Source organism: Macaca fascicularis, chromosome 5 (assembly GCF_037993035.2).
Source record: "Macaca fascicularis isolate 582-1 chromosome 5, T2T-MFA8v1.1".
Lineage (NCBI taxonomy): Eukaryota > Metazoa > Chordata > Mammalia > Primates > Cercopithecidae > Macaca > Macaca fascicularis.
This window is the reverse complement of record NC_088379.1, coordinates 100,783,223-100,805,226: the sequence shown is the minus strand read 5'-3', so window position 1 is coordinate 100,805,226 and position 22,004 is coordinate 100,783,223. Positions and strand designations below refer to the sequence as shown.

The 22,004-nt window shown below is 44.6% G+C and overlaps 1 protein-coding gene across 3 annotated transcripts in view; it reads left to right on the top strand.

Annotated features, from left to right (window-relative positions):
• UNC5C (unc-5 netrin receptor C) overlaps nucleotides 1-22,004 on the top strand; it is a 385,297-nt gene that overhangs the window by 355,793 nt on the left and 7,500 nt on the right. For 2 of the 3 annotated variants that reach the window (XM_005555481.3, XM_005555480.4), the window contains 3 exons: nucleotides 11,380-11,529; nucleotides 13,511-13,675; nucleotides 21,704-21,882. In XM_005555481.3, coding sequence (XP_005555538.1) covers nucleotides 11,380-11,529; nucleotides 13,511-13,675; nucleotides 21,704-21,882 — 494 coding nt within the window. Of the gene's footprint in view, nucleotides 1-1,353; nucleotides 4,150-11,379; nucleotides 11,530-13,510; nucleotides 13,676-21,703; nucleotides 21,883-22,004 lie in introns of those variants that run through there. The other variant, XM_074040173.1, reaches the window with a different exon arrangement.

The window sequence follows — 22,004 nt, the reverse complement described above, 5'->3', positions numbered from 1 at the left end:
CAAATTGCAGAAAAATCCACAGAAATGCTGGACTAGGGCAGAGATGGAGGCCCAGTGGAGTACTTATTCTTGGGGAGTAAGTCCAGGAGAGCTATTGCAAAAAGACTGCCCTGATGTCTAGAGCTGTGTATTTCAAGAATATTAATTATCACTTTTTATTATATGTGGGTATATTATTCATGTGGATAGATAATACATTTATTTATATTATATGTAAATATATATTATATAAATATATATTATATATTTTTATTTATTTTATTATATATAAGATATATAATAAATATATATTTGTTATATTATAATAAATATATATACATATAATATACATATATATTTATATTATATATAAAAAATATATAAATATTTATATATTCATTACATTAATATATGGTTATATTATATATTTATATAAGTATATATTATATAGATATATTATTACATATAATATATAAAATATAAATATATATATTACATAAATATATATATTTGTACATTTATTTATATTATCCATATGGATGGATAATGCAGTCAGTCTTAAGCAACTGTGATCCATTTTTCTTCTTCGTACCCACCTCTTTGAGCTTGGCAGCTTTTGTAACAATTTCCCAGAGTTTTGTTAAGCCTTGGGGCAAAAATGGTCACCTGAAACTTAAAAGCTGCGTTTAGCAATTTGAAAGCACTGATACAGAATTAGCGTGTTGGCAGTGACTACCAGAGCAGAAGTCAAGGCTGATGGGCGACAGTGGAATTATTTTATGCCTTTCAGGAGGGCTTTTTCCTGTGCATGTGCTTGAAGGACCACTGGGAACAGTGCTCTAGTTGTGTTCACATGAAAGGATAAAGATGCTAAGAATTGTGAGAATAGTTTGGAATCAATTCAAATAGAGAGGTCAAGTCTATTGAAAAGGTTGAGTTTGGTGTATCAGAGCTTTTCTTTTTCCCCCGTCTTCAGGTGATTAATGAAAAAGGTGTTTTCCTTTCATTATTTGCAAAGACTTGAATCCTAGTATAAATAGACCAACAATTAACAGAGAGCAAGGTTATATTTGGAGTAAGTTTAAAAACACCTAGGGAGAAACATACATCTATGTGGAAATAAGTCATTTCTGTCCCGGCATCCAAAGGGTACAATACATGAGAGTCTCGTTTTGGAATAAAGGGTTTTATACTAAACTCTGAGATTCAGAACATAAAAAAGGAGTTATTTTCATACATTATGGGCAGTATATGATGTTTACTGAATTTCTGACGAATGTATATGTGATACAAACCAAATAATGTGTATTAACATAACCTGGCTTTTTTTTTTTTTTTTTTTTTTTTTTGATGGACTCATGGGGCATGGAGAAGATCTTCCTTGGATAATTTCATGTGCCCTAATCCCAGCTGTAATAGAGTAACTCTGTGAAAGATTGTATTATGTGAAAAGAGAAGAGAAGAATGAAAGAAACACCGGAAGGTGAAGAGAGAGAAAGGAGGTTGGCTGAAGTCTAGCTGAGAATTGTGTGATGCTCATGTTCTTGGGCCACAGTCATGGACAGTCAGACGTGGCTTGTTACAGGGAGAAGGTGGTTATATTTTTATCCTGTTACCTGTCACCTTCCTCACTGCTGTCCTCCTGGCATTTCCTCCATGGCAAGTTGTGACCTTACAGAACTCTGAACCCCTCATGCTTGCTTCTTCTAGGTCTTCTAAGGCTGATCCTCCCTGGAATTATCCTAGTAAGAATCCATACCTATTCTTATAGTTCCCACAAACAACCTCAAAAATAGCCTTACCTGTATACTTTCAGGATCCCGGCCTCTGGAGTTAAACTAATATATTCATATGTGCAACATGTGTGTTAGAGACCAACAACAAAACGTGTATTAAAGGTTTCTAGTGCATCACTGCTGCTGTGTGTATGGGAGGGAGCATGGTACAGCAGGAGAGCTTGAGTCGGGCTGGCTGCTGTGACTGGCTCTGCCACTTATCAGCTTGGTGACCCTGGTCGCTGAATTTGACCTCTTAGGAGAGTAATTTGGTCTGCGTCAAGGACTCTTTGAAGTTCTAAAGGAGATAAAAGTTATTCAATCTCCTGGCACAAAATAGACACCAGACACTGTTTGCCATGCCTAGGTGGGCATATAGACTACAGTGGCATTTTGAAGATAATGGCTTAAGGAAGATATTAAATCTAACTGGAATCTAACTGTGAGGTGAGTTTCAGGGTTGATAGCAATCTGGTTGGTTAGACATTTAGTCACAGGGATCTTTTCGGTGCCTCTAAATTTATCCCATTTTTATCATCTTCTTATGAAATCTGGTCCTGGGTCTATCATATATCTTAGAAATGACTTGCTATGTTGAACTTACTTTTTGAAGAGAGAGAAAAGAAAGAAAACAGAAGTTGTTGTATGCGGAATAACACCCCCCCCACCACCACCACCAACCAGGGATGTTTACACGTTAATATTCAAAACCTGTGAGTATTTTACCTTACATGGCAAAAGAGTCTTTGCAGATATGATTGTGTGATTTGAGGAGATTATCCTGGACCATCTGGGTGAGTCCGGTCTAATTATATGGTTTTGAAGGTGGAGAACTTTTTCCAGCTATGGTCAGAACGGGATATGACTGTGGAAAAAGGCTCAGAGAAATCTGTCATTGTTGGATTTGAAGACAGCGGAAGGGGACTGTGAGCCAAAGAATGTGAGAAACCTCTGGAAGGTGGAGAAGACCCAGTACAGATTCTCCTCTTGGGGCTCTGGAAAGGAGGGCAGCCCCACTGACACACCTTGATTTTAATTCAATGAGAACTGTGTTAGACTCCCACCCTCCAGAACTGTAAGATCATCAGTTTGTGTTATTTTTTAAGTCACTATGTTAGTGGCGATTTCTTATGGCAACAGTAGAAAACTAATACAGAAGATTAAAAACAGCATGTTAACAGGAGAAAAGAAACACAAGATGACTTCAGAAGTCCTAGAAAAACCTAAAAAGTCCTATTCCTAATACATAGATGTGAGAGAGAACCGTTTCCCTACGAGCATGCCCAGAGGTAGACAAGTGACATGCTACTTGCATGAGTGTCACCCCTTGGCATTTGGCTTTAAAAGTGTCGCAAACTGCCCTGACTGTGCAGGCTGGAAGTGGCAGCTCAGACCAAGCATCCATGGCCACAGCAGCTGTGGGAACAGCAGGCAGAGCCCTAGAAACGAAGCAACTTGACGGGGAGATGTTTGCAGATGGGCACCAGAGTCCAGCCTTGTTATTATTAGGGAAGAAGTAAGGCAGATAAACTCAGGGGGAGAGCAGAGCACCCTGGCGTGAACACAGGAAGGGAAGGGAGCAAAGCCAGGCCGGACGCCAGGGACACTGACCCGAGCAGGTGGGAGAGGCTGGGCTGACAGTCAGATGTTCTCCACTGCCCGGCTCCGCAGCCTGAGGCCCGAAAGCCGGAGAGGAGGAGACAGCACGTGGGGGCCTGAGAGCAGCGTCGCTGAAAAGCTGGCAGGGAAGAGGAGAGAAGGATGGCCGCTCTTTTTGGCCTCTGCTTTGGTGGAGTACAGGCCCCCACAGCTGTGACAGAGACAGCAGTGACAGCCACCATAGCAAAGACACAGATTTCTCATCCCCAAATGACAAGGGCAGGTTTTCGACACAGGATTAAAGAATGAGCAGAAGAAAGGCAGGTTCCATGAAATGGCAGATGTGATTTTTTTTTAAACACCAGTCAGCACAGTCACTGAGGGCTGGCCTTTTGAGGTTTCACATGAGTGGCATGCTGCACGTTTGCTGGTCTGTTCTTTGTGTCTGCGTCCCAGAATCAAGGTGAAGGTGGGGCACCACTGCAGTACAACTCAGCCTCCTGTGCTGGCTCCAGCATGGAGAGCAGTTCTATCTCCAGGAGCCAGAGAGCCGAACCAAACTAAAAAACAGCCAGAGCGCGAGGCTGTCCGCTGCTTGGCTTCCTGCCTTCTGTTCTGTCCTCTCCATGTAGCGATCTCAGCGACATTTCCTCAGTATCTACCTCCACCTGCTCATGCTCCTGCTGCTGATGCCTGGCCTCGTAGCAGCAGTAAATCTAGCCAATGTGTGGTTCTGTGTTTCTCTCAAACATGAAGACTGCTTGGACAAATAACATCCAGAAACAATATAAAGAAAGAAGCTAGGGCCGGGCGCGGTGGCTCACGCCTGTAATCCCAGCACTTTGGGAGGCCGAGGTGGGTGGATCATGAGATCAGGAGATCCAGACCATCCTGGCTAACACGGTGAAACCCCTTCTCTACTTAAAAATACAAAAAACCGGGTGCAGTGACGGGCGCCTGTATTCCCAGCTACTTGGGAGGCTGAGGCAGGAGAATGGCGTGAACCTGGGAGGCAGAGCTTGTAGTGAGCGGAGATCGTGCCACTGCACTCCAGCCTGGGTGACAGAGCAAGACTCCGTCTCAAAGAAAAAAAAAAAAAGAAAAAAAGGAAAAAAAGGCTAGCAGAGTGAAACAACCTGGATTTCAGCGCCTTCCAGCCTTCCCTTCAAGAGAGATTTCAGTGGGTTATATGAAACTTAACTTTAATCATTTCTTTCATCCTTTCTATAGCCTGTACTGCTTCTAAAAAGGGAAAGAAAACAATGACAGAAAAGTATTTGGAGAGAAAACAAGACAGAGGCAGAGAGGGAGAGAAAGAAGCTATGGACTAGATAATCTACAAATAACATAATCGCCCCTTGAAAAACTGGAAGGCGTAACACATGCCTTGAGGAAGAAGGTGGTGCGATTTTGGGAAAGTGGTGTGAGAGAGGGGCAAGTTGTTATGCAGGGCAAGGGTGAGCAGAGGAGGAGGTGAGCAGAGAAGGAGGTCAGCAGAGAAGGAGGGTGAACAGAGGAGGTGAGCAGGGGAGGAGGTGAGCAGAAGAGGTGAGCAGGAGAGGAGGGTGAGTGGGGAGAAGGTGAGCAGGGGAGGAGGTGAGAAGGGGAGGAGGTGAGCAGGGGAGGAGGTGAGAAGGGGAGGAGGTGAGCAGGGGAAGAGGTGAGCAGGAGAGAAGGCTGAGCAGGAGAGGAGGCTGAGCAGGAGAGGAGGTGAGCAGGGGAGAAGGTGAACAGGGGAGGAGGTGAGAAGGGGAGGAGGTGAGCAGGGGAGGAGGTGAGCAGGGGAGGAGGTGAGAAGGGGAGGAGGTGTGCAGAAGAGGTGAGCAGGAGAGAAGGATGAGCAGGAGAGGAGGTTGAGCAGGGGAGGAGTTGAGAAGGGGAGAAGGTGAGCAGGGGAGGGGTTGAGAAGGGGAGAAGGTGAGCAGGGGAGGAGGTGAGAAGGGGAGGAGGTGAGCAGAAGAGGTGAGCAGGAGAGGAGGATGAGCAGGGGAGGTGAGAAGAGGAGGAAGGTGAGCAGAAGAGGTGAGCAGGAGAGGAGGATGAGCAGGGGAAGAGGGTGAGCAGAGGAGGGTGGGCAAAAGAGGTGAGCAGAGGAGGATGTGAGAAAGAGAGGAGGTGAGCAGGGGAAGAAGGTGAGCAGAAGTGAGCATGGGAGGAGGATGAGCAGGGGAGGAGGGGAGGAAGTGAGCAGGGGAGGAAGGTGAGCAAAGGAGGAGGTGAGCAGGGGAAGAGAGTGAGCAGAGGAAGGTGAGCAGAAGAGGTGAGCAGGAGAAGAGGATTAGCAGGGGAGGAGGGGAGAAGGTGAGCAGGGGAGGAAGGTGAGCAGAAGAGGTGAGCAGGGGAGGAGGGTGAACAGGGGAGGAGGTGGAGAGAAGGGTGAACAGAGGAGGTGAGAAGGTGAGGAGGATGAGTGGGGAGGAGGTGAGCATGGGAGGAGGGTGAGCAGAAGAGGTGAGCAGGGGAGAAGGTGAGCAGGGGAGGAAGGTGAGCAGAATAGGTGAGCAGGGGAGGAGGGTGAGCAGAGGAGGATGTGAGAAAGGGAGGAGGTGAACAGGGAAGGAGGTGAACAGAGGAGCAGGTGAGCATGGGAGGAGGATGAGCAGGGAAGGAGGGTGAGCAGGGGAGGAGGTTGAGCAGGGGAGGAGGGCAAGCAGGAGAGGAGTGCGAGCAGGGGAGGAGGGAGAGCAAGGGAGAAAGGTCAATAGAGGAGGAGGGTGAGCACAAAGTGGGGTTGGTGGGGAGCGCGAGCAGAGGGTGTAGGCAACAAAGCCAGGGTCTGGAGCACTAGCCCACCAGACCTGCTGTGGGGCCCTAGCACCTCACAATTTTTTGCACGAAATCACCACTTTGCAGGGCCCTGTAACTCAGCTTCAGCCTGGACCCTGGGGGCAGACTTGTCATACTCTTATAGATGTACTTCAAAGCATCCAAGTATATGCCACTCTGTTGCCTGGGGGCTCCCAGTGAGCAATAGCTGTGAGCCTGATATTTAATGGAAATTTGCCCAGGCATGGAAGGAACAGGCAGAGAGAGAACAAGAGAAGCAGATGAGGCAGATGCAATCTAACCCGGACATAATGCAGAGTGGGAATCTCGGGGGCTGGACAGGCCAGAGTGGAGGAGTGGCTTGGCTGGCAGATGTATCCTCCCTCCTGCCTCTCTGTCAGGCCTTAACAAGGGGAGATCCTCTCATCTAAGAGCCTGGAAGCATTCTGGGTACAGGCCAGAGGTGCCTCCTTTGTGCACACAAGCCTTTAAAACAGCCTGGATTTAATGTGGCTTTTAAGTGGCCCAGGCTAATGGCTTGGCATGGATAATGTCTTGGTTTAATTGGTTATTGTGAAAGCTGCTTGTTTCTACTGTGGAATCTCTTGTCCCTGCCTTTGGAGCAATCCCTCACAGGCTCCCTGAATCAATACAGCCCTCACTCAGGGCCGGCCAGTTTGCTTTGGAGGCGGCGCCCGCATTGGGGAAAGAGGCCCTCCCACAGGATTGCTCAGATCCCTGGCGGACGCTGGGCTGTGAGGCAGATGGCCTGCTTCTGGTGACTCTGATGGTTCGCATGTGTAGATGTGCATGGGCTACAGACACCTTTATTAATGACCTACTCTTGAGGGTGTCTTTGCAAGGAAAAGTTAGAGGAGTGCAGATAGAGCTGTACAAGGGGGTCTGGGCACAGTGGTTTATGCCTGTAATCCCAGCACTTTGGGAAGCTGAAGTGGGAAGTTTGCTTGAGTTCAGGAGTTCAACAACAGCCTGAGCAACAAGGCAAGACCTTGTCCCTACAAAAAATGTTAAAAGTAGCCAGGTGCAGTGGCATGAGCCTGTAGTCCCAGCTTCTTGGGAGGCTGGGGTGGGAGGACTGCTTGAGCACAAAGGTCAAGGCTGCAGTGAGCTATGATCGTGCCACCTGCACTCCAGCCTGGGCTGCAGAGCCAGCAAGAAGGTCTCTAAAAATATTTTGAAAAAAAGAACTGTAAAAGGAAGTCAGAAACTGTCTCCCTTCTCACAGAAGCAAAGCAAGGGGATCAAAGCAACAGGTGGATTCACCTAGAGCCAGACCAGGCCACTGAGGTGGGGAAACTCCCAGCAGAAAGAACACCTTCTGCAAAGGAAGTTGACATTCCGGTTTCTGAGAACAAAGAGGCCAGATGATCCGCATCCTTACTATAGCATTTCTTTCCAGGGTCACGATATTTCTCTTAAGTCATCCCAAATCTTTTGACCTTATATATATTTTCTTCATATTCTTTTTTAAGGTGTGTGAAATATCCTAACCTTTGTGATTCAAAAGCAGCCTGTCTGGAAGTGGTTTTAGAGCTGAGCACACTGTGTTGTGGTTACATGTTTACAGGTCACCCCCCAACCCCCATGGACCATTAGCCCACTGGCAGTTTAAGGCAGTGACAGGGACTTACTTGTCTGTGTGCTCCAGACCTGACATGGTTCCTGGCAGCCTAACGTGTCTCACTGATGTTGAATGAATGTTCCCAGGAAGAGGAAGCAGAGGAAAACACTGAACTGTAAAGCCATGTCTTATTGATTTGTATATTTGTTATTGTTCTGTCCTCTTACATAGCTGTATCATATAAATAACCAAAATAAGATCATGTGCAAGGAATTCAGAAAATCAAGCTGTGTGAAGTACAAGTTGCAGCATATTTTTAAGTGGACTCTGCTGGAGTAAATCTCAAGTTATAACACTTAAAATGGTAACACAAGACAAAGCCTGATTAGCCTTTCGGGCGAGCTTGCTTCTTCTATCATCTGACACAAAACTCTATTTGAGATTCGCCATATGTGACGAGTCAGCTCCTGTTCCTGTGTGGTTTTAGATTATACTCGTTTCCCAGGAGTTGTTGGATGATTGACTGAGATCTCTTTAACTCACACCTTGGTTGTTGTCCTCTCCTTTTTTCTGTTATGCTTTCCTATGTCATGAACATCTGTAGTGCAACCATACCAGTTGCCACTTTGCGGGAAGGAGTGTTAAGTTGAAGTGTGGTGAGGTTACTGAATCCTTCACTGCTGGGCTGGATTCTTCCCCAGGTACCAGTGAAAGGACAAGCTCTCTGAGCCAGCAGTCTCCAACACGGAGTTTACACACCCCAGGCCCAATGAACCACTGGGACCAAAAAAAAATACAATATGAGTACCTAGCTGTATGCTAAGATAGATTAACACAGGATTTTATGTATTTTTAGATTTGATGTGTATTTTCTAATGCAATATATTAACATACCAATAATAGAGATATGTAATTTATAAACATGCATGCTCAATGTTTTGACTGGTAGACTATTCTGGCAAACATGTTTACAGCCTCTGCTCTAAGCATGGGTGTGTCCTGATGAACCGTTTATCTTTCCCCAGGGTTTATGTCCAAATGGAAGGGAGAAAAAAGTCAGGTTCCTCCCATCTCTGTGCTGCAGCTTTGTGTCACTCCTGGCTGATGGAGAAATGGCGAGCTTAAGACTATGGAAGTAGTGTGTTCTGTGGTCCCACTGTCTTTAAAATGGCACTTGGTACCTTCTGTCCAAAACAGGGCTCCTCCAAGCCAGTCTAGACTTTTTCCCCACTAGGGAGAATTCTTTACCGTGACTTTTGAGATCGTTGCTGAAGAAACAAAAAACTGAGCCTGATTCTTGGGCTGACTCCAATGAAGAGTTTGCACTCAAAATGCCGTGTTAGATTTCCTGACTTCAAGGTCATGACCAATAGGCAGTTTGGGTTTTTTTTTTTCAATGTCCTGCCTGCCAAGAAAACTGATAATGCTCTTCATATCCTCTGGCAGTCTATGTTGATTGTAGGAATGGGGTGTGGATTATACATTGTTGGGTACAATTACCTCCCGGAATACAATGCATCTTCTTTTAGACATCCCAGGGAGATAATTTCGACATAATGAAGATCTATAGTAATCAGATAATTACTATCGATTGCTCTTTAGACGTCTTGATGAGGTAATTAGGGCGTATGGAAAGAAGCTGGAACTGATTGATTGGCATGACTGTAATCTCAAAGATTTCTAATTATGTTTCTTTTCTTCTAATGGCTTATAAACAAACATCATTTTAGCTTTAGAATTTGTCAGGTGCCAGGTTCACTGGGAACATCAGCTTTCTCTATTATGCTAACTAGACACCAAACATGATCAACATAAGCTCATTATGCCTTCCTGCTGAAGCAGAAGAAACTGCAATTAACCCTCACTTTTCTTCTCCACTTCCACATGGCTGGATTCTTGTCGTGGAGTGGGGTGTCGTGGAGTGGGGTGTGCCACGTTCTGTGAGGAGCATGTGTGACTCAGGGCTGGATGGGTCTGTGTGGCCTACGGGAGACCCTCGGAGCCTGCTGAGCTCAGGCACAGCAGACTAGGGGGACAATGACACAACATATGTGTTAAGGTGTCTGGCTGACTGTGGCTGGGGGCTGGCTGACTGCTCGGGCTCCTGTCACAAGCCATAGCTACTCATCAGCCAGCAACATTAAGTAGCAGGTCAATACTCTCAGGCAGCTCAACCACACACTTGTCTACGTCAGTGTGTTATTGCCTCATCTCTTCCATTAGATACTAATTAGAGGACGCCCTGTCTGCAACCACATTCCACATTATCCTAATATTTTTTTACACCTTTGAGCAGCTTGCACAGTTCAGAACAGTGGCCTCACCCAAAGATGACGGATATTAAGAACCACTAATGCAACATCTTGAAATGAGCTGTTTGCATGTAATCAATGATGGTGGTAACCACCACACTTACTGCTCTACAAGTGCATGGGTTAGAATTCATTCAACAAATGCAAGGTGGATGCATTTTTCTGAATATGAGGCAATCTGGTTCCCATGCCTGAAATCCTCCACTGCGACCCACCTGTGCTTGGTGGGTACAAATACGTAGGAAATTTGTGACCCGTTTTAAAATAAGCGTCCCCAATCCATGCATGTTACAGTCTGAATGAACACCTATGTTCTTGAACTCCCTGCTTTCTATTGAAATATCACCAAAGAAAAAATTATATTTTGCTTTGATTTTTTTCTAAAATCCATATATTCCTGGACCCTTATTTTAAAATGGGTCACAAATTTCCTACGTATTTGTACCATTAAAACTTTTAAGGCATGAGAGGAGTAACGTGCATAGGGATGGTTCAGGCTGTTTGGATAATTACAGCTGCAGTTGGAAATGCTTCATTAACTCCCATTGACTAGCCTGAGAAATGGAAGCATATATAGAATTTGTCTTTATGTTGTATCTGTATAGTATAAGAAAATTATGTAGCAAATTTTTTCATCAGTCACAATTCTCGAGAAATAAAGTATTCTTTTGAAAATGTAATTGGAGTAACCGTTCAGTTCAATATTTGGTGTTTAAAAAAACCTTCCTAATCTGTATCAGAATATTTTCCTTTAATAGAATATATAATTAGCATATTCTAAATTTTTTAAATTGGGAATTATGCAATACATCATTTTAAGCAAAATTTTTATGGTTTTATTTCTGTACTTGAAGAAACTATAAGAGATTGAACTAAATGCCTAAAACAGGTTCTGATTTTTTATTTGTTGGTTGCTTTTATCAAGTCCAAGGAATAAGTATCTCTTCTAGTTATTTGTCCCTTTCTGTAAAAGTTAATTGAAAATCTACCTTCTTATCAGTTTGTCTACATTTCTACCTATTTTTTCTTTAATTGATGGCTCTCTGGTTTTGAGTTCTGATGTTATTCCCCCGACTTGATTATGTCCCCCACTCATCAGTGGGTAAAGGGTAAACTGTACTGAAATTACTCCACAACAGTGTGATGTAGACTGTGCCAAAACCTGGTTTGTTATTAGGGTCTGGTCTCATACAAAATGGGAGGGGTTTTAATTAGAGGGTCTCGAGGCTGCAAAAGTGGGTGTTCACGGTGTTGCGCAAGTTCCGTCTGCCATTCAGGAGGCAGTAAAGAAACGTATTCAATGAGAGAGCTGACAGAAGTGATGCAATTCAATAACGTGCTTTGGGTTTGGGGCCTGTCATTATAGGAAGTTTTACATCTTGAGAGACAGATGGGAGGACAGCTCCTAGAAGAACCTAAAGCTCTTCATTTTAAAGGCAGCACCCACAACCTGCGCCTGTCAATTCACGATATCGCCCATTCCCTCTGGAAGAGCAAATTGCTGGCTAAATACCAGGTAAGGTTCCCAAGCCGAACAAAAGGTCTGGAGACATCTCTAAGAAAGAGGTCTAAAATTATATGGACATAGGAAATCCCCTTCCTTGAAATTAATCATATGTCATTACTTGTTTCTCCAAAATAGTTTGGGTATTTAGGATTTTTGAGAAATATAGACATATTTGAAGGAATACTTTTTAAAAATTCCTCCTTTAAATAAGTGTACTATCATTGTTTTATTTTTAATAAATGAAAGACTTCCAAATCCATCATTTCAATTAATTTTCATACTAAATGTTCACATCAATGGGTACAAACAGCTTCAAATGCATTCACAGAAACAACAGAAGGACATGTTTATTCCATGGGACACAAATTAGGCTTCAGCCTTCCTACGCCAGTACCCTTACATTGAAAAATTAGAGCGAGCCCTACTTTGGAGAACTGAAATAGCATGTAAAAGTGAAACCCAAACAGGATATTATTAAATAACAGACAAGAAAATACGGGTCCCAAGTGTCATTTGTATATACCTGGGGGAAAATCACAAGACCCTCAAGGAATTTTCCCCTCCTCCATCCGTCAGCCTGTGCTCTGAGAAAATCTCTTTGATGGGATTGCAAGCCTCATATACAGTCCTAGGAGCGGCAGACATATTTAGAGAGCTGTGAATCCATGTTAATGTTTATGCAAATTCAACCCAAACCCCAGCATTGCCGCTGAACTGGTAGCTATTTCCTGATGTAAGTCAATGAACATACTGGAAGACTGAAGGGAAGACATTCTGGCTCCATTCTCACTCTCGTTGGTCAAGTTTCTGCACATGAATGATGGGAAACAAGCCTACTGGTTTGTTAACAATTGTGAGCTTTGATGGAGGTTGCACACCAGACTCTCTATGCACAGCTCAGTCCTTGATGGAAACAGAAGGCTTCTGACTTACTCAGTACACCTCTTCCTTTGCTTTCTTCTTTCCTCTGTGTTGCAATTGCCATAAAATTCTACAAATCTCCCCGTTTTAGAAGTAATTTCCTTTATACAATTATAAGAAAATACTATTTTAATGATAATGATAATATGATATTAGTTAAAGCTAAGCCTGGCTGAATGCTTACCATCTGCTGGACACTCTCTTCATACATTGGTTTATCTCATTTAACCCCAGCAGACCTATGAATGAGAAACTCTTTGTTTACTCTTTTGCAGATAGGAAAACTGAGCAGTGGAAAGATTAAGTAACTTGCCCCAGGTTATCAAGTAAACGAAATAAGGAGTTCTCATTTGTACTGGATTTGGCGCTGAAGCCACCGCTTTTTAACGCCATGCTCTCCCATTTTTTATGTGGCAACCTTTTCTTTCCTTTATTGAAAACAGATTCTAGGATAGGCTCTGTAAGGTGGTCTAGACTTTTAGAAAATTAAAGCCTGTTCTATGGTTGGTGCCAAGAACTCTTCTGTGGCAGCTAATTGAGTCTGAAGTTTCCAACTGTAGTGGGTTTTGGCTTCCCCTGTCCTGGGCAGAGAAGGATGTAAGCATGAAAGGGAGCAACATCAGTGCAGTATCCTATAGACTTTCTTTGCTTTTCTCCAGAATGTCACAACAGGGATTCTTTTAATGAGCAATGACTGGTGTGTGCAAGTTTTATTTTGGGAATTGTATAAACTTTTTTTTTTTTTTTTTTAATTATTTACAATGGCGCTTGTTGCAAATTAGAGACATGTGACAGACTGGTTAGGTACATGGATTCTGGAGGCTGACTCCTTAGGTTCAAATCTCAACCCTGCTACTTATTTGCAGTGTGATTCAGGGTAAGTTATTGAACCTCTCCGGGCCTCAAGTTTTTCATGTGATGAGGGGCCAGGATGTACTTAAACATGGGGCTGTTGTGAGGATTAAATGAGGCCACAGGTGTGATACTGAGAGTACCTAGCAGCAGACCATCTGAGAGTTATTTTTGGTATTAGTCCTTCAATTGTGGTTAACACTTTTACATCCTTTAGGAAATTCCTTTTTACCATGTCTGGAGTGGGTCTCAAAGAAACCTGCAGTGCACCTTCACCCTGGAAAGATTTAGCCTGAACACAGTGGAGCTGGTTTGCAAACTCTGTGTGCGGCAGGTGGAAGGAGAAGGGCAGATCTTCCAGCTCAACTGCACCGTGTCAGAGGTAAGCAGATCCTGTCTGTCTGAAATCAGGGGAGAGGGGACCCTCAGGAGGAGAGAGAGTGTGGGCTAAAAGCGTATCTCAATATAGGCCATATAGAAGTCCTCAAAAGCATTCTATAGATCCTATTTGTTAATAGAATAATATTTGTAATGAGCAAGGGAAGCTAGCTGCAGAAAAAAATATATATTAAGGGATTCTTTTTGAAAAACAAGTCTTAATTTTTATAACATGAATTTTAAGAATTATGTTCTAACTTTTAAAAACAGATCTGAATTTCAAGTAAAGGTTTAATTTAAGGAGCGTGCACATGGAGTAACTTCTCCCCCTGCATCCCTTAGTGTGCCATGTCCCCCATCCTCCATCTGTCTCTCCTCCCTTTCTGCTACTTTCTCAGCAACTCTCCTCCCTTTTCCCTAATCACGTGCTGCTGGGTGGAGTGGAGCAAGGGAGAGGGGCTTCTCTGCTCCCTTTTTCTTCTTGTCTCTTTTTTTCTCCATTCAAAGGAAGAAAGGAGAAATCTCTTCATCTCCTTTCTCATATATCATTCCCTAAATAAAAAAGAGATACACTTTCCTCCGGGGTGGGGGAAATATGCCAGAAATAGAAGTAGAATCTCCATATCTCCCCCGCCCCCCGGCCATGGCCATCAGCTTTGCCTTCCTTTGCTGTGATCTTCACACACTTAGGCTAGCCATTTCCCTCTGTCCATATTACAGAAATAATAGTGATCACTGCTATTTAAAACTTCTTCTTAAGGAAAGAGGAAGTGCCCACGACCTTCCTTATCTGTTACTTCGGATCCAAAGCCTTGAAAAGTGATAACCCTTCACACGGGAGGAACAAAGGGAAGAGAAGAAGCCAAATGGGCAGAAGGCAGCCTCTTTGGGGCCTCATGGAGCTCAAGCCCCGTGCTGCGTGCTAAGCCACAAAGCACAAGATTGTCATATGTGAAAACGACAGCGGGCCAGTATATGATTTAAAATACTACCTCTCCCTCATTGTGTCATGCACAGTGACGAATGAAATATCAGCATGTTCAGCGTGTCTTGCTCCACATGTATTTAAAGACCATCTTCCTTAGCAAATCGAGAGGGGAGAACAGCGCCTCAGCTTTCACGACACTCCATCCTTCTCTCCCACAACCTGCCGAGGTGCAGTCATCATTTCCTCCTGTAGTTTCATGAGACTTTTGACTCATAAACAACTTTAGTCACAGCCCCCGGTGACATTCATAAGGAATGATCTCGGTGTCAGGGTGCCATGGCAACCGCCAGGCCTTCAGATGCGCAGCCCTATCTCCCAGGCACACAGAACCACCCCTGCTGGCTCGGGAGGGTGTTTTCACTTTCCAGGCCCAGCAGGTCTGCAAAGTTCAATAACCACTCAGCTCCAGTGACAACAAAGGCTGCGGAATTTTGGAGGGGGGTGAGGAGGTCTGGTCCTTTGATGCTTGCTTTCTGTTCCGCATGAACATTGGCTGTGTGTTAAAAAGGTGGATCAGATGCAGCCACAAATGAAAGAGAGCTGCTCTGTGCTCTCCCCCGCCAGGGCTGCCACCTCCCTTCAGAAAAAGGACAGTTTTGCATAGTGTGATCACAATTTAAGGGCTTGCTTTCTTGTGGCAACATAGAGGAAAGATTACTTCTTTTGCAACGTGGCCTCAGTCTGCTCAAAGAGACCAGCCTTCAGTCATGTCGGAGGCATTTGCCCATGTGTGACAGACAAGCATATTTAACTGAGGGCGGGGAAGAAGTGAGCGGAGTCAAGATGACTTTGGGGATTAAGGGGCACTCTGCGGCTTTTCCTTCTGGGTCACTGAATCCCACTGTTGTGCTTAGCATTTGAATGCGGATGCTGGGTGCGCAGAGGAGGGAGTGTGGATGGGGGTACTGACATTGGAGAGGAAGCCTCTGCACTGAAGAACAATGGACTCTGGAGAGTTCTGCGACCCAGATCCTCATCAAAACCTCCAAGAAAGGGTACAAGATGATTGACAAACCATAAACAAGTAGAGAAAAGGCTCCATTTGTGGTTTCTTTCTTCTGAACAGGGCTCCTTCCTAGGGTCACAGGGCAAGATGGCAGTGAGGCTGGGGTTCCCATTCCAATGTCCCATCTCTCAGAAATGAGCTGACTTGCCAGAAATATGCTGCCCCTCCCTCCAGCCACCCACCACCCAACGCACTCACCAGCTGTCATTTATATAGCCACACAGCCCTTGGCCTGTCCTGTCAAGACAGAGGACCTGTTGCCCACCCCAGAGACCAGGCTGTGCGTGACATCTACTCTGATTACTTCAAGGGCCAGCCAGTTGTCTCTGGGTGATTTAGCCAGGGATTCCTTAACTAGAGACAAAGGCTTTAATTTCACAGAGATGAAGTTTAAGAAGGAAAATGTCTGGAAGACTAACTGTATTGGCACAAACGAATGTCCAAGTGTAAAAGATGACAAAAGATTTTTTTTTCTTTTTTTTGTTTGTTTCATAGAAAAGTGCAGAGAGAGTAACCAGGAAGCTACTCATTATCTCCAAAAGAAAACATGGTACAGAGGACAGATAAATTTATAGTTTTTTTTCACATCTGTTTTGTTCAGTTACAGGCAGACATGCATCATGGGAAATTCCCATGACAGTTCCATGGAGATAGGGCCAATGACTTAATCCTTTCTTGCCTCAGTTTCCCCATGTGTAAATTGGTATAGAATATTATCTTGGGCCTGTGTGGGAATTAAATGGGAGAATGTTAGTAAGTGTTCTAAACAGAACTTGGCCCAGAGCACGTGCTTAATCTATGTTCACCATTTTCACTGGTGCCATTAATGCCATAAGAATAACAGGGCTTTTGAGTCAACTTTGCTTCTTCAATCTGTGGGGTCTGTCATCAATTGAGGTTTCAGATTTTCTTTCTATCAAAATAAGCACAAAAATAAAACTCAGATCCTATATAAATAAATAAATGAAAACTAAATATAAATAAACAAAAATTAGCTCCCAGAGAAAAGAAGGTAGCATGTATCCCCAAGTTAGTTTATCACAACATTGCTTTAGTTGAAGGCTCTGAACCCTGAAAAAAGGTGCAGTTTTAGGAGGCAGTATTAGTCATCTACTTTTATTTATTTATTTATTTTTGAGATGGAGTCTTGCTCTGTGGCCCAGACTGGAGTGCAGTGGCATGATCTCGGCTCACTGCAACCTCCGCCTCCTGGGTTCAAGCAATTCTCCTGCCTCAGTCTCCCGAGTAGCTGGGATTACAGGCGTGTGCCGCCACCACACCCAGCTCATTTTTGTGTTGATAGTAGAGACAGGGTTTCACCACGTTGGCCAGGCTGGTCTCAAACTCCTGACCTCAGGTCATCCACCCACCTTGGCCTCCCAAAGTGCTGGGTTTATAGGTGTGAGCAACCGTGCTCGTCCTCATCTACTTTAATAATAGATTTATAGGTAATAAAAGCAATTATAATTTTTATATTTGCTAGATCTTATAACCTCAAGTCGTGATGCATAGCACTTTTGTATACACAAATAAATATTTAAAATAAATGTACAAAGTAATATCACTCTGCTATAGCCATTTCATCTGTTTACATCTTCTGCTTTCCATAACCTGCTCAAAATGACCATTGGGAAAATCTAGTTTTTCTAAGTGACTTTAGGAAAAGTCCAAATGTCAAAATAAAAAGTTGTTTTAGGACTGTGGAGTCCTGAATATGTGTATCATCACCCATAGCAGCTGTTTGACTAATGTTGAAAAATCATATGTTTACATAAGGAAATCATAACATCAAAGACTGATGGTACCGATATTATAAATGATTATTGAGATAAGCATTCTGTGACCATGAACTCTACTTTTACCTAGAAGTAAAGGAAGAACTAATAGCAACTAAAATTACTAGATGAAATGTAAATGTATAAATGTGTTTTACTTTTACCTTCAAGGCTGTTGTCAGCCATTTGATAAGAGAGACAAAGAAATGATGCCCTATTGAGCTTGTTTCATCTACACAGAAATAAATAGGCTGAGTAGCCAGGGATAGACAGCTCAGGACTTTAATGCCCACATGAAATGCTGATAGTTCTTTATCCACAAGAAAATGGGGACAACATGAATATGTGAGCAGGCCCTCCCAAGATCCATGCCTATCTTCAACTGGCCTCTCATTTCAGGATTTAACTTCCACATTTAGTTGGAAGGCAGCTCTATGGGTGGGCTCCTATCAGGCGCTGGCTTCATCTTCTTTCTGTACTAAGGACAAATATTTTCTCTCATTTCAACAAACATTAATTGAGTAGCCTCTGTGTGTGGGGCACAGTGTTATCATAGAGGTCTGAGGGTGATATACTCTCACCAGTAAGAAATGTGAGAAATAAACGGCAGTAACCTACAGATACAGCCAACGTGCACAGAGCAGACTGTGAGGAGCACAGAGGAGCTGGGAGGTGCCAAGGAGACCTCCAGGCCTGACGCCTAGGGTAGGCTTGCCCCGGGAGCCCCAGGACACAGGACTTTTGAACCAGGCTTTGAGGACTTTGCTGGACAGAGATCAAAGAAAGGGCAGAATAACTGTTAGAGGTTCATGCTTAGAAATGGCAGGAGAAATAATGAGTGGTGCTCAGACTCTAAAGAGTGTATGAGTCAGGTCAAGTCATGGCAAGGACGGGGCAACCTGAGATCAGATAATGAAGTAGTGGAAGCACAAGTGGACAGCCCTACTCCGTGTCCGGCTGCACTCTGCACTTCACATGGTCACCTTGCAGCCTCATACCAGCCAACCAGGAAGGTCATACAAAGATCCCTTACTGGGTCAGGTGTGGTGTCTCACACACCTGTAATCCCAGGACTTTGGAAGGCTGAGCTAGGAGGATCACTTGAGCCCAGGAGTTTGAGACCAGCCTGGAAAACACAGTGAGACCCCATCTCTTAAAAAAAAATGCAAATTAGCCCAGTGTGATGGTGCATACCGATAGTCTCAGCTATTTGGGAGACTGAGGTGGGAGGATCGCTTGAACCCAAGAATTCAAGGCTGCAGTGAGCTATGATCACACCACGGCACTCCAGCCTGGGTGACAAAGAAGTGTTAAATGCCCCTCCTACCACATGAAGACCCTGTCTCTAAATACACACACACACACACACACACACACACACACACACACATTTCACTGCTTAAGAGTTGGACTTCATGTGGTAGGAGGGGCATTTAACACTTCTTAATGAGAGAATAAGAGGGAGAGAAAGAGAAATATTGCTGTTCATCAGTGCGGCACTTTAGGAAGGTTAGTTGGGCAGAAGTATGGGATGGATCACAGGTAAGCAGCGGGGAGGTACTAAGGCCAACAGTACAAAGGCTCTCTGGGGACACAAGACAGCACTACAAAACAAGGCCCTCCCTTGTGCAGACTTTAACCTTCCACTGCCACCCAGGGATGATCAAGGTGCTGGTGTATTAAGGAATATGGCAGGTCTCCTTTTAGGCCCTATTGTCATTATCCAGAAAAGCAGCAAGCAGGACCACGATGTGGGCGATGACACTAAACTGTGGAAGTAGCATGTGATTTTTCTTTGAAACCAGAGTTCCCTGATTGCTCTTACAGAATATACGACAGGGTTGTGGCACATCTGTTTGGTTGCCGCACAGCGCAAACCCCTTACAGGAGGGTGAGCACACAGACGGGCAGGAGCAGGAACCGGGGCGAGCACTTTTGGGCTCTGGCCCCACAGCAGCATCTAAGGGTGGGTATCTGCGACTTCTGAAGCCCAAGTGGGCATGTGTTACGGTATGCTCCTTTAGCTTTGCCATCTGCAGATGGCTTGTGTGTTAATCAGCTCAATGGGCCCTCTGCATTATTGCAAGGGCAGGGGGCCAGTGTGACAGCCTTCTGCATCCTGAGCTCTTGCCCAGTGTCCTGAAAGAATCGGATCACATGTGGGCTTGAAAGATGAGTGCAAGGTTTTATCGAGTGGTGGAGGTGGTTCTCAGCAGGATGGGTGGGGAGCCAGGAGGGGAAACGGAGTAGGAAGGTGATCTTCCCCTAGAGTCAGGCCACCCAGCAGCCAGACTCTTCTCCCACTGCCCCCGCTGAACTCCCCTTAGCATCCAGACATCCCTCCTCTTCTCTCTTTCTCTGCCATGTCGTTCCACTATCGCTGCCCTGCTGGTCTGTGTGCCTCCTCATCTCCTTACTTGCGGGTCTCATCTGGAGCTTGGGGCTTGGGGTTTATATGGGGGCAGGATAGGGGGCATGGTGGGCCAAAAGGCAATGTTTTGGGCACGAAAACAGAAATGCCTGTCCTCATTTAGGGCTTCAGGTCTTCAGGCTTGAGGGTGGGGCCTTTGCTGGGAACCGCTGTCTTCTACTTATTACTTCCCTGTCTCCTGTCCGTATCATCCTCACTTCCACACTCCACTCCATCTAAATATCATTCTATGCCTAATAAAGGCATTGGTGCATTTAGTCCAGATGTCCCAAACATAAATCCATTGATAAACATGACACATGCCCTCAGATCACTTATGGTCACCTTTCTTTAAGCCCTATTCCCGTAGAGGTCAGGAGCCCTCTTTCCTCGTTGCCTTGGAAAGAACCCTGTGCCGGATGGGGGAAAGAGCTATGGGTCAAGATCCTCATTCAGCGCCTCCGACTCCCATCTGTTCATGCCACAGTCTTTTAAACCCTGGTATGTGCTGGAGCTAACACAAAAGAGCCAGTGGAATGCTTGGAGCCTCAGTTTGCCAAGCTTTGGGTTTTGAGGACAAATATCATGATCATAGCCAACACCACTGTGTATACCATGGCAAAAGAATTCAAATGCCCTCCACACCCCTGGATTGACCCTGTTCCATGGGATTGCATAAGCCTAGAAGTGAGTACTTGCTGCTGATCCCAGAATGTGGAACACACTGCTAGTCAACACTGGCACACAGGCAATTGCAACCACACCGCCTGCAGTGCCAGCGCATTCACGGCTGGGGAGGCCACTGAAGCAGTGCAGGGCAGCATTTGGGGGGCTCTGGGTGATGGTGGTGTTGAGCCCCTGAGCTGAGTGCTCAGCAGGAACCAAACACTTCATGATGGCTGAAACTGGGTGTGGCCGGTTCATCCTCCGGCAACTAGTAAGGCACACCAACAAGTTACCTGCTTTAAAAAGAGAGAGATGGCATTTATAGTAGATTAAGTAGATTTTCTTTTATTGCTTTAATAGTTCCCAGGCAACATTTGCTTTTGCTTTTCCAACCAGCAGAAGTGATCAGAAAATGATTAGAATTTCTCCTGCAGATGAAATTCAGATTTTGCATTTGTGCTGTTTTATGAGCTGAGACTATCTTAAAAGCCAATTTATGGTTTTCTCTACTAAAATTAGATTTTTTAAAAACAAGGATATACAGCAATTGGAGGACGCCATTAACGACTTGCCTTAAGGCAATAATATACTGTGTTTACCATTTTCTTTTTTAAAAAATTCGCCTTAAGTTGATATCATTTAGAGGAGAGCTGTGTTCCATTTCATTCAACAAAAGCAGAACTCAGAAATCTTCTGTGGAGTTTAGAGGGAGAACTACTGGGGCATTTGCCCAGGACATTCCCTCAAGGTCAGGCTGTTTCTAGAAGCCTTGAATCTCAGATCTATTCATTCCCAAAGCACTGCCCTTTTGAACATTTTCCTCTCCTGAAATTTAAACCTTTAGAAGCTCTGATATTCCCTCTCTTCTCTCTCAGCCTGGAGAATCCCATTAGTAAAGCTGTTATCGAATCACACCAGAACTTTCCATCCAGCCCAGTCCTCACCAAACAGCCATAAATCTGTGGCTATGCAAAGTTAGCTCAAAATATATGTACCTCTTTCTCGGAGCCAGGTTACATCTAGTGAGGCACAACTTTCAGGCTAAGAAGAAGCCATTCTTCTGAAGAAGAATAACAGCACTCATTCTTTTCTTATCGCTCAAAGCAAGGCATTATGTTGATTGGTTCAATAGAGATTACTTTTGTCTTCAGAAATAATGCTGTGTTGTTTCTGTCCCTGAACTACAGGAACCCACTGGCATCGATTTGCCGCTGCTGGATCCTGCAAACACCATCACCACAGTCACGGGGCCTAGTGCTTTCAGCATCCCTCTCCCTATCCGGCAGAAGCTCTGTAGCAGCCTGGATGCCCCCCAGACGAGAGGCCATGACTGGAGGATGCTGGCCCATAAGCTGAACCTGGACAGGTGGGTGTGGTCAGGCCCCAAGGCTAGCTTCTTTCTGTTAGTGCTCTCCAGGACCAATAACTATTAGACATAGGGTAGCATTCATTTTTTTTCCCCATCCACACATCTATTTAGTTTTTCAT